We start from the raw sequence: 13476 nt of genomic DNA on the forward strand, positions 1-13476 counted from the left end.
CCATGATATTAACAATACTACCAATTATGTATGGAATAGGCAATAAAAAAAGATCCATTCATGTAAATATTATGCTGGTATGGCTTATTATATATCCATATTTTTCTACTAAAATCACGAGGGCCAATTTCCCAGACCAGTGTCCCTACTGTCAAGAAAAAGTGAAGCCCAAATGGTAGAAATTGAGTGAGTATGATAAAAATTTGTAAGATTTTGTAGTACTCGATAGGAGGGTGAAGTTGGCTGTTACTTTAACTTGTTATGGGCTCCAACTCACTGGCATGTCTTCTAGCTACCAGCAATATAAGATTCCTTCATCTCAGTTTACCTCTGATAACAAAACAAAAATAATAAAAAATTAAAGTTTACACAAAAAGAGTTCACTGAGAGTTTTTTGGCAGAGCCACTGCAAGTTATGTATATTTTACTATGTTATATTTCTCTAGTTGAGTAAGTTTCTTTCAATAAGTTATTGGAAATAATTGGGTAAATAATATTTTCGATCTTCTGTTTTGTAAAAGTTATTAATTGGATTCTCTGTTTTGTTAAACGATAAAATAGACCTTATATTTTTCAAAATAGTAAAAATATGACTTTGAGCTCAATTTTCAACAATTTTATTTTTTAATGTAATTAACTTTGAGATAATTTTTAACACGAACAGATACAGAAAATGTAATCAGATTTGTCACAACATATCTATATCAGAATATTATTAAATTTTATTTTGACAAAAAATGAGTTCGGGATTCTATTTGTACAATTTTGGAAAATACATAGTCTATTTTATTATTTAACAAAACAGAAGGTCCAATTAGTAACTTTTGTAAAACACAGAGTCCAAAATAATATTTAACCCAAGAATAATTTATATTACTACACCTCTAAAAATATATTTTGATAGACTATTTTATATGTTTTGGCATTTAAGAAAAAAATTTAATTTTTTTTTCATAATTCTTTACGTTGTAATTTTTTATACTAAGAATTTATGTTGTAATTATTTAAGACCACATATAAATTTTTAAAAAATTCTGAAGAATTTATAGTGTTAAAAATAAAGTTAAAATAGTTGTTTACTATGATGCCGTTTAGTAATACTTTCATTTTCTAAAGTAAAATTTTATTTTTGAAAAACAAAAATATATTTTATAACCACTTTTATTTTTAAATTTTTAAAATAGGAAATAAAAGTGTGTTCTGTAAAGTTTATTTTCATATTTATATTTTATTTTATTTAAGTCAGGTCTAGATCCGAGATCGAGTCCAAGTTTGGGTCAGGGACTGGGTTCGGTGCCAGGGCTAGGGCCAGGTTTGGGTCTGGGTCTGGATCTAGTCGGAATCCGAAATATTGATTAAGAAAAAAATTGTTTAAAAAAATATTAAAAGTGATTTTTTTTTTCTTTTCAAAATTTTTAAAATTTTGATTCTCAATTAAAAAATTAAAAAAGTAAAAACAATTTTATAGAACATGATTTTAAAAAATATTTTTGCTTTTCAATTTTAAAACTAGAATACCGATTAAAAATGTGCTTCCAAAAGCCACTATACGTATAAGAAAATAGTAATGTTTATGTAAATTCTTCAAAAAAATTTAAAAATTTATCGGTGACTCTAAATAAGTATAACGTAAACAATCATAAAAAAAGAATATTAAAGAGTAATTTGCGGCATAAATACTTAAGTTTAACTCTCAGTTGTAAATAAATACCTAAACTTTAATTTTTGGCGGAAATAATACTAAGTTATATTTTTAGAACTTTATAGGTATCTGACCATTAAATGTTAAGTCATTATCAACCTGTCATTTTATTATTAGTATATTTAAATTAATTTTTTTTTAAAAAAAATAAAAATTTAATGATTTAGACCAATCAAGAATTGCCACGTGGCAATTACTTAACACTTGACAACTAGTATTATAACTTAATATTATTACCGCAAAAAATTAAACTTAAATATTTATTTACAAATAAGAGTTAAATTTAGGTATTTATACCGTAAATTACACATATTAAATATTAAGAAACTCTTCTAAATGCGGACCAGATATTAGGTATAGACTTTCCCAATGTTTTTTACTGCAACAAAGCAATTAGCAAACAACAGTTAAAGACAACAACATGCCTTTGGCATTTGCTATCTTTGTTAATTATCCTCTAAAGTATCTCTCTCTCTATTTCTCTCCACAACTTCTCCAATACCCATAATAGTGACCTTTATGATCTTTTGATTCTCTCTATTCTGCTCCAACTTTGGAGCTTAAACCAAACCCAGCTAATCTCTGCTTACTTAACTCAGTTGATTTGGTGACCCAAACAACAAACAACTGCAGTTGGTCACCATCTTCATTCTCAAGCTCTCTTTTTCTACACCATGAACAACTAGTATCCAACCATGCGGAGAACAAGTTCTGTTTCAGAAAAAAATGAGCTTCAATACCATTAAGGGACTCCATTTTTGGTGGAGGGTCACTTCATCATTTTTCCTTCTTCATCATCTTCTTCACCATTCTTCTTCTACTACTACAGCTCTCAATTCAGACGGAATTTTCTTACTTTCTTTCAAGTATTTAATCTTAAACGACCCTCTTTCAGCCTTGGAAACCTGGAATTACTACGACCAAACACCTTGTTTATGGAAAGGAATCACTTGCTCAGAAATCGGTCCACCTGGGACACTGGACATGTTCAGAGTCACCAGCTTGGTCCTCCCTAATAACCAACTTCTGGGTTCGATCTCACCTGACTTGGGACGAATTGAACACCTTCGTCACCTTGATCTTTCCAACAATTTCTTTAATGGGTCATTACCTTCCACCATTTTCAACGCCTCTGAGCTTCAAGTGCTTTCTCTCTCTAACAATGTGATATCTGGTCAACTTACTGACTCTGTTTCTGGTCTTAAAAGTCTTCAGTTTTTGAATCTCTCTGACAACGCTTTTGCCGGAAAACTTCCCCAAAACCTTACTTCTTTGCAGAATCTAACCGTTATTTCCCTGAAAAGTAATTACTTTTCTGGTAAAGTTCCCGGTGGGTTCAGTAAGGTTCAAGTATTAGATCTGTCGTCGAATTTGCTTAATGGGTCTCTTCCTTCGGATTTTGGTGGAGAGAGTTTGAGATTTTTGAACGTTTCTTATAACAAGATTTCAGGGAATATACCATTGGAGTTTGCCAAACTAATTCCGGTTAATGCTACTGTTGATCTTTCGTTTAACAATCTTACCGGAGCAATACCAGAATCAAGTTCTCTGCTTTCTCAGAAAAAAGAGTTTTTCTCAGGAAACTCTAATCTTTGCGGAAAGCCATTAAAAAATCTCTGTACAATTCCTTCGAGTCTGTCTAAAGAACCTAATGTCACTACTTCTTCTCCGGCCATTGCAGCCATACCCAAAACAATCGACTCAACTCCGGTGACAGCTTCAAACGGAGCTCCGCCACAACAACAGCAGCAGCAGACAGGGCTAAAACCAGGTACAATAGTCGGAATAGTCGTCGGAGACTTAGCTGGAATAGCTCTCTTAGCAATGGTGATTCTCTACGTCTACCAAAGCCGGAAAAGGAAACATCTTGATTCATTAACGAAATCTACTTCCGACCATGGAAACAAAACGGGTTATTATAGCGGAAAACAGGACGACCCTGACACCATTAAAGCCTCTACATGGTCTTGCTTGACGATTAAAGGTGAAGAGACATCGGAAGAGACTAGCTCAGACAGTGACGGAGACGAGAGAAACAGAGAACCAGTAAGCGGTACTGGGCCTAGTCGGAATGGAGGGTTGCTGGTTACAGTTGACGATGACCAGTCGCCGGGGCTGGAGCTGGAGACTCTGCTTAAAGCTTCGGCGTATACTTTGGGGGCAAACGGAGAAAGCATTGTGTACAAAGCTTTAATGGAGGATGGGACTGCGGTGGTGGTGAGAAGAATCGGGAAAAGTCAGGGGGAGAGGATGAGAGATTTCGAGAGCCAAGTTAGGTCCATATCGAAGGTCCGACACCCGAACTTGGTTCGGATTCGTGGGTTTTACTGGGGCGATGAGAAGCTTGTTATCTATGAGTATGTCTCCAATGGCAGCCTCGCTAACACCGGCAGCCGTAAGTCTCTTACTACTTTACTCTGTTTTTTGAAGCGTATGTTAGAAAAATTACTTAAGTTTTGCTAAGATACGCGGCCTTTTGTCTTGCATGTTTGATAGTTTGCTTCTTTTGACTAGTATGCGCCGTTTTTTTGTGTTCCCTGTTCTTTCTTGGATTGAAAAGATTGTTAAAAGGCAATAATTTAAAACTTATTAAGATTGTTTTTTTTTTTAAGTAAAGTTTATGGTATATTTGTAAATTTCTGTTATCATGAATTATTAGGCTTTTATGTCTTAAGTTAGTATTTTTTCTTATCAGAGATTATGTAAACTGGTAATGCTAAAAATGAAAATAGAAATGCATATTACCAGGGCTAAAATGGATATCATTTTAGTTTATATCATAGGATTCTTTTGGCAATTACTTAAATGATTTATTAGTATGCATAAGTAGATAAATTGGATATGTGTATATATATAAAGTGATTCTCAATCTACGTACTTAGCTACTTTAAAAATATTGGCAAATAGTCATTACAGCACGTGATCATGCCATATAAATAAGTTGTTGGAGCCAATAAGAAATATAGAAAATTATAGCATTTCACTACGATCGGATACCATATGTGAATAAAGTAACATTTCTGTTTTCCTTAAATTGCTATTATTTATGGTAAAAATTTGTACATATTGTACACCCACCCAAATCACAGGCCACCCTGATCACATGGGAAACTTGCCAAAAAATAATTGAAATCTATTTCTCTAAGGCGGTGCTTTACCCAAAAGTAATTTTTGTTTTTATCTCTTTATTCACTAGTGGCAAACAAAAAGTATCAAATTATTTGAAAAACTTATATATAAAGATATAAATACATTCATTATTTCAAAGAACTTTTCTAGTAAATTCTATACATAAATTTATTATATATAGTTGATCTAATGAACATTTATGATTCATGCAGGAAGAGCGGGGTCGTCACCATGTAATCAACCGCTTGAAATTCGGCTTAAGATAGCAAGAGGCATTGCGAGAGGGCTAAGCTACATCCACGAGAAGAAACATGTGCATGCCAATATTAAACCAAGTAATATACTTTTAAACAATGAAATGGAGCCCATAATTAGTGATTTTGGCCTAGATCGCCTTATTCTCCCACCCGGAACTAGTACTCACAAGAGTGGTTCGGCTAGGTATTTTGGAAGCCTAAAATCGGCTTCCACTGCCACCCGCGACAGCCAATATGATGTCACCTTTGGTGGTAGCCCGGGATCATCATCTTTGGCTGCCGCGGGTGTGTCTCCTTATCAAGCACCTGAGTCTATGAAGAATTTGAAGCCTAATCCCAAGTGGGATGTGTTTTCTTTTGGTGTTGTTTTACTTGAGCTTCTAACCGGGCGGGTTTTTTCAGACCGGGAATTAGGGCAATGGACCGGATCCGGTTCGATGGTTGAGGATAAGAGCCGGGTTTTGAGATTGGTTGATGTTGGGCTGAGAGGTGAGGTAGAGTACAAGGAGGAGGCCTTGCTGGCATGCTTGAAATTAGGGTTTCAATGTGCTTCTTTTGTCCCACAAAAGAGACCAACCATGAAAGAAGCCCTCCAAGTGTTGGACAAGTTCACTTTCATTTCTTTGGAACACTAATGATGTATTAATTTGTGCCACAACAAAAGTTTTTCTTAGGCTAAAAGCTTTATTTCATTTTTTTAATTTCTTTCTCTGTAATTTGTTTTTTCTTCATCTTTTTGTTGACTTGGACATTGCATAAAAAGAAGGAAATGTGTTGATAAAAATTATTTGTGAGAAAGCGGTGGTAAGTTTGACTGATTATAACCAAATGTCATTGATCTTTATTTATTTACTAGTTGAGAGTTACGTGCCGAGCCACGTAAATGTTAATTTTATTTAAGGGTTGGTTTTTATAGTTTTTTTTTTTATTTTTGTTTATGTAACTAAGGAAATGATTATATGGACGACTTGTTTTTATAAAAATTAAATTTGTGTCAGTGTATTTGGTTAGTGTAAGATAGTTGTTTCTACAAATTTATGATATGTAAATTGTTATTAATAATAAACCAATAAACCAATAGTATAATGATACCAAATGTAATAATTTAGCTAATAAGGAAAATATACTATAAAAGGGCTAAAAAAACTATTGATTGAAGGATTTGTTTAAAGGTCATTTTTTCAAAGCGATAATCACTATAAACGTATGTAACTATATAGTAAGCTAAAAAGGAGAAAACAAATGCAAAGAATGATTATCACATCCCCAAAATAAAATTGTTGCAAGATATACTTTGACATTAGATATTTAAGGATAAAATTTAATCAACTTTTCTCTTATTTATAATTCATCTCGATTTAACGAATACATCCTTTTTATTCATGACACATATAATGGCTCAGATTAGTAATTACTTTATACAGGTAAGAATCATACAATAAAGTTAAGTAAACAGAAAAATAATATTGTAAATTTTCAACCTCATCAAGAGCACACTCTTCTGTATGCTTCAGAGAGTGAGGCGGATCCACAACTTCTCCAGGGATTGACAATAGAACTTTGTCAATTGCGTCATCGAAATTCATATCAGCCTTCTACCGTAAATAAGTGTAGAGAGAATCTATCAAACCTAAACATAAAATAAAACATAGCACATGTAGGCACTACCTTGACCAAAACTATGTTCCTGAAACAAAAATAAAACAATTCAAATAAGGATTTCACTGAAATGTTGCAAGTAGTAGAATAACTATTTAGGGAGGATCAAATGATTAAATTTTAAATGATAAGTTCAAATGCACTATCTTTGAAAGTTGTCTTACTGCTTCATGAATTCATAGCACTTTAACATATTCTCTAAAGAACCTAGTGCGACAACAAGAGAAAAAAAATTCTCTTATCAAATAGTTTCAAGTCTAATCAAGTATCACAAAATGTCCTACCAATGACAAAAAAAAGCATCTCCATAACTACTCATTTCATAAAATGATAGTTAAATACAAATTACAAAATCATTAATTTTGATGGTCTACAAGTTATTTTTCATCACCCTGTATCATACACTAATAAAAAAAATTCCTTACAACTCCATTACAATTGTGTAACTGTAAGAAAAAATAAAAAAACCTTTCTATGTTACAATTGTTAAAACATACCAGAAGAAGAATATAATATGCACAATGAAATAAAACAATTATACAATTAACTATAGTCCTTGAAAGCAATACTTTCCAATAATCAGCTGATACAAGAACTATTCCAACACAAAATAACAAAAGGAATGCACACAAATATCACTATTGAAGTATGAGATAAAAATGAGGTCTTACATATACATTCCACCAAAAATCAATAATAACATTCCACCGTTAAATTAAAAATCAAAATTATACATAAACCACAATCCTCACCAATACCTACATCTAAAGACCAATACAATGACAAATTCAGCAAGAAAAACTGAAATTAGAGATATGAAAAAACTCTTGAAGATGACGGGACATAAAGACTACATATGTGGTAACACATTAACAGAAGAATTCAATAATGCCATCAAATCAAGACCATATCTCTAATTGAATAACAAGAAGAGAACATTTACCTATCCAAATGACAAATTTGACCAGTAGTAGCTTTGTTGAGTGTTTTTTTAATGGCTGATTTCCATGCGAAAGGAAAAGAACCACCCTATTAAAAACATCCAATCCAAACAATCAATGCTCAACAAGACAAGGAGAGCAATAATTTACATAATTCAACATTCAAGAGAAGAAAGCTTACCCAGCCAAAACTCCTAGATAGGTCATTTTCTATACAAAGTGGAATTATTCCTATGGGAGAAATTGGATTTCGACTCTCTTTGTTAGGTTCTACAAGACATTCCAATACCCAACCAACCGTACCATCACCGCCTGCAACCTGGCCAAAACACAAGTTCATGGCCAAATAGTCAAGTAAATAGAAAAATAATAAGCTATTTCAGTCATAATTACAATAAGCTTTAAGTTAATTACAAGAGTGCCTATTACTTAGTTTATCAAGCTTTAAATCGTGAAGAAAAACAAAAAGAGAAAAAAAATCTTTTTTCAGCTTGAACTGCAAACATTAAATGATTAGAAAGCAAGAAAAACATAAGTTTTTAGCTTCTGAAAAATTTCCCTAGCTAACCAATATACACCAAGAGAGTGTTCTAACAGGGAATGCATTGCAGAGGAAAAACTAAAAAGTCTATTCATACACTGAACAGTGAAGCTCAATCTGAAATTAAACTCTTACCGAACGACTTTGTTGTAGTTCGACTCGCTCGCCTCGTCCAATCGACCACTCATCGTCCTGACCTTGAACGAATCAGACCAACTGTAGCAATTGTGCTCCATCGTATTGAAGAGCCTCGACTAATCGACTGCTCACTGTGTTATACTTGAACGAATCGACCAAGCGGACCAATAAATCTTACCAAATGACTCTGTTGTACTTCGACCCACTCGGCTCAAATGGTTTAGAATTAAAAATGGGACAAATCTACAAGCCAAATAGAACAGTTCAATCGGACACATCACCATTACATGGAAAATCAATTCTTCAACAAAGATCACAGTAAGGATGACATACATCAAGAAGAACTCGAATAGTTCAAGTTTCGCCACCAATGATTTGGAATGTCAGCTTTTATTCTAGAATTTTCCATGACAAAATTCAAATTTCTTAGCACTAACCTCATCTAAATTCGTCTGATTGGTTCAATTTGCAGCTCAATCGCAGAAATTTAATGATGTTAGGTGTTCGGAGATCTTGGAAGGTGAAGGCGTCGAAGTTGGGCATATGGATTTGAGATTCTTGGGGAGGGTTTGTTCCATGAATGGGTCTTGGGGGAAGATCACATTTTGATAAAACCAAAGGCAAATACTTCTCGAATTTGAATGCGCCAGATTTGATGTCGCCTGATTGGATATGAATCCTTGGCTTCATCGATTTGAGGGAACGCGCTTCATCTACCATTATTTCTGATCAAAACCCCTACGACTATAACAAGTAATACTCAATCGCCATTTGTTCTCAATCGTATATACTCAAATAATATAAATTAAAAAAGTCACTCAGTCGCCATTTGTTCTCAATCGTATATACTCAAATATTTGTTCTCAAATATTTTATTATATATAAATAAAAAATCACCCAATAATTTTTCAGATTGGGGATGCAAGGTTTGTTATGTTAGAGAGATATGTGGCTAAGATGATTTTTTTTAATTAATTTTTTGGGTTTAATTATTTATATATTTTTGAAAGTTAACGGGAGGATCAAACCTACTAACATCGTTAAATTTAACAGAATATTCTTTTATTTTTAAAGTATATTCTGTTAAACCAAGAAATGCCGTTAAATAGACACTTTTAATATATAAAGATATATACAAGGCACTTGATTACAAGTATGACCATAGAGAGCGTTGTTTGCAATTTTACTTAAGCAAGAAGCTCTTTGTAAAAAGCCCACGTAAGAGAAAATCAGCAAGGCCCGTGTAATGTAAGCCCATTAAAAATTGGTAAAATAAGAAGAAATGACAGTCATGAGAAAATCAGTATGACCATAGAGTAAATTACACTCTATACTCTTTTTATGTTGTCTTCTTTGATTTTTACTCTCTTTTCTAAAGTCTATTACTTTTTTTTTAAATATTGTACTAATTTTACTCCTATCACTTTAAAATCTCTATGTGACTTTCTTATGTCAGTATTTTTTAGGTACAATACATATAAAAAAAGATATTTTTAATTAAATATAAAATTAAAAATAAATGTGATTGTATTTTTCAACTTACTCAAGAAAAAAAAACATATGAGGCAAGTTCACACCCTGGGTGGCCGAGCTGAGTGTGTGTAGGTTGAAGTAAGATTAAGTCTTTTTAACCGGAACAGGATGAGAACATACCCAGTCCAAAAGGAGAAGCAATTACTAGATTCGAGTCAAGATAAGTCTCTGATGATTTTTTGAGCCCTCCCATGAAAGAATTCAATCCAGCCACTAATCTATATGAGACTGATCCTTTTGGAATTCCACCTTCTCATTCCTTGTTTTTTTAACAGACAAACAGTATAATTGAATTCCCTTAACACTGAAGAACTTAAAAGCTTTTAGATTCAATTCAACAAATTGGTCCAGATAATAATTATATAGATAAGCTCACCTTTCATTCACAAAATAGCAATATAAAACACATTACTTGCAATTATTCCAAGTGTGAAATTTATGTGTAATTCTTATCATTACTAAATGGCATATCAAGCTAATTTTCAGGAGGTATTAAAGAAATCATCAGAGCCAGCAACTGAACCAACACAAGTCCCACTAAATATAATGCTTCCAACTTCCAAGGTAAATGTGTACTAATTCCCCAAGTGATCTCAAAGGATACCTAATAGTCTAATCTTGTATTAAAAGGTTAACCCAATACAGTAAGGAGAGAAATACAAGGTAGCCCTTCAAAAGAAAAAAGAGAACTAATATGTAATGGTACTGTCAAAGATGCATTTAAAGTTCCAACGAATTTTCTGACCTTTACTGGTTCAAAATACAGTATCAAACCAGTTACAAAAGTAACTTGGAAGTGGTTTGGGATAGACTTAGTATTCCAAAGTAAAGAATTGTGTTATGGCTAGTCTTGTTGCAGAGAATTCGAACAAAAGACAATTACTGAAAGATGAACATATTAGTGGATCAAGATTGTTTTCTTTGTGGGGCTGCTGCACTTATTTTTTAACTGCCTGTATAGTAGAGCATGCCTCAAAGAAATCAAAAGTTGGTTGGAATGGAAATGTTACTCCTTGGAACTTAAAGAGTTGATCCGTTGGGTTAGTAAAGCAAAAAAGTTAAGTAAAGTCCCGAAAAACATAATGTATGCGGTTCTTGCAACTCTTGTGCATTAAAAATGATGTACTTTGGTTTCAAAAGCTTTGTCTTGTAATGCCATGAAGGCCTCCAAGAAGGATAGAGATTGGTTTTCTAATATTTGCAGAAAGTAGTTGATTTAAGTTGGAACTGACGTAAATTGGAACTAAAACTGTGCATGTCTGTAACTAAGACTAACTACCAAACCTGATCTAATACTTGGTAGGGAACACAGTACGATATTGTTTGGACCAAACTTTGGTTTAAACTTGGTGAAAAACAACATCTTTCTTAACTTCACCGACATTTCACATTGATAACCAAGTTAGTTAAATTGGTTTTTACTGTTATTACTGTTTCATTAGTTTGTTGGTATGTGTTTGCTTTCCTTCTGCACTTTATCAATTCTGTTATGTAACAGAATTTCTGTTTTGTAATTGTATTGAAATCTCTCTATAAATAAAGGAAATTGCCTCAGTGTAGAGGTAAGAGTTCAAAGCATTCCTTGTGTTCTCTCTCTCTCTCTTTCTCTGCTTCTCAATCTTCATGGTATCAGAGCCACTGACCTCTGTCAATGGCTTCCTCTGGCGACAACTCGTCTCCAGCTGGTGTCTCCGATTCTGGCGTTAATCCCTCTGTTACAGCAGCTCCTTCGTGGAATCCATTCTCTCATTCTCTCACGTCCTCTCTCACCATCAAACTCGATCGCACTAACTTCCTTGCTTGGAAGTCTCAAGTTCTTCCCACGGTGATTGGCCACGAACTCGATGAGATTCTTCTCACTGACCAATCTCCTCCTCGATCTCTCCTTAATGGTAATCCGAATCCTGCTTTTCAACAATGGCGCAAGAAAGATCAGCTTCTTCTTTCTTGGCTCAGGTCTTCGATGACAGAAGGCATTCTTGGCACAGTCGCAAGTTACACCAGTTCTAATGGTGTTTGGAAAGCCCTGGAACAAAAGTTCTCTAGTCAGTCCAAGGCTAGGTTGCTTCAACTCAAGAGCCAATTGTCCAATCTGCATAAAGGTAACCAATCAATTTCAGATTATGTTGACAAAATCAAAGTTCTTTGTGATTCTCTTGCTGTAGCTGGTCATCCTATTTCTGATATTGATTTGGTTCTCCATCTGCTCAATGGCCTTGGACCCGAGTTTGACTCCGTGGTATCGGGAATTACATCTCGAAGTGACAATCTCTCTCTTGAAGAAGTTCAGGCCTTGTTAATGTCTCATGAAACAAGACTCGAACGCCACACTACAATGATGGATCTTTCAACAAAGATGGCAGCAAATCTCACTTTTGGTTCAAGAAATGGAGGATATAGACCTTATAACAATAATGGCAGAAGTCCCTCCTCTGATTCCTTCTCCAGAATTCCCTCAAAACCTCCTCATCCATCTCAATACACCAGATCTCACAATCCAAATAGACCATTGTGCCAAGTTTGTATGCGCTATGGCCATACTGCTCCAACCTGTCATTACAGGTTTGACAAAAATTGGATAACCCCCAAATCGGTTGTTGGCAATTCTTCCCCACAAGCTCACCTTACTGAACATGTTCTTGACTATGATCCTTCAGCTTTTGTTGCTCAAACCATCCCTGATTTTGGTGATGATCAAGGTTGGTATGTGGACACTGGAGCTACTCATCACATCTCCTATAGTGAGGCTCCTCTTGACACCACCACACCCTATTCTGGACAAGAAACTGTTGCTGTAGGTGATGGTAAGAAGCTTGTCATCTCCCATATTGGTAAAGCTTTCATTCCCTCTAAGTCTTCTTCTCCTTTGCATTTAAAATCCGTTTTGCATGTCCCTTCCATAACTAAAAATTTAGTTAGTGTTTCCAAACTTACTAACGACAATAATGTCTTTCTTGAATTTCATAAAACGTGTTGTTTTGTCAAGGACAAGCAAACGGGAGCAGTTCTTGTCAAAGGGACACTTAAAGATGGGCTTTATCTTCTTGGAGATGAAGGCTCGGGCTTGTTTGGCACTTCAATTCAATGTCATCTTGTTGAGTCTTGCAGCTCATTACAGTCTAAGCAATCTTTCTGTCAATCTTGTAGTCAATCTTGTATTCAAGAAGCTTGTAATCCTACAGTTTTTAATAAAAATACTGATTCTGATTTGTGTTTTTCACATAAAGCTCTTGTGTACAACTCTAATTTGTCTACTGACATTAACCTGTGGCATTGCAAACTCGGCCATCCTTCATCCTCTACACTCACTAAAATGTTGTCTCAAGCTAATATTCCTCATAGCCTTAAAGGCCTGCAGTTTTGCAATGCCTGCCAACAGGGAAAAAGTCACAGGCTTCCCTTTTCTTTGTCCACTTCTCGTGCAAATCAGCCCCTGGCCCTTATCCATACTGATGTATGGGGGCCATCCCACATCACTTCAAAAGATAACTACAAGTACTATATTGTCTTCATTGATGATTTTAGTCGTTTTTCTTGGGTCTTTCCTATGTCAGTTAAGTCCCAATCTTTTGAGAT

At 34.3% G+C, this 13476-nt stretch overlaps 1 protein-coding gene and 1 long non-coding RNA gene across 2 annotated transcripts; one reads left to right on the forward strand and one right to left on the reverse strand.

The window, feature by feature from the left end:
• The first annotated feature begins 2085 nt into the window (after nt 1-2085).
• On the forward strand, nt 2086-5872 carry LOC115702970 (probable LRR receptor-like serine/threonine-protein kinase At4g37250). Its single transcript, XM_030630445.2, has 2 exons — nt 2086-4097; nt 5044-5872. The coding sequence occupies exons 1-2, from the start codon at nt 2429-2431 to the stop codon at nt 5721-5723; spliced, it is 2349 nt and encodes a 782-aa protein (XP_030486305.2). The 5' UTR covers nt 2086-2428; the 3' UTR covers nt 5724-5872.
• Nucleotides 5873-6403: 531 nt separating this feature from the next.
• Nucleotides 6404-8949, reverse strand: LOC115715181 (uncharacterized). The gene is made up of 4 exons (XR_009685284.1): nt 8365-8949; nt 7870-8007; nt 7691-7776; nt 6404-6775 (listed from the first exon to the last, which is right to left on the reverse strand). It is a non-coding gene; the product is annotated as an uncharacterized LOC115715181 (long non-coding RNA).
• Between the last annotated feature and the right edge of the window lie 4527 nt (nt 8950-13476).

This window comes from Cannabis sativa, chromosome X (assembly GCF_029168945.1).
Source record: "Cannabis sativa cultivar Pink pepper isolate KNU-18-1 chromosome X, ASM2916894v1, whole genome shotgun sequence".
NCBI lineage: Eukaryota > Viridiplantae > Streptophyta > Magnoliopsida > Rosales > Cannabaceae > Cannabis > Cannabis sativa.

Bases quoted from the DNA above. Each gene is read 5' to 3' on its own strand.
- LOC115702970 (XM_030630445.2), top strand. From the start codon at position 2,429: ATGAGCTTCAATACCATTAAGGGACTCCATTTTTGGTGGAGGGTCACT. The intron at 4,098-5,043 runs GTAAGTCTCTTA...TGATTCATGCAG, and splicing joins CCTCGCTAACACCGGCAGCC to GAAGAGCGGGGTCGTCACCA.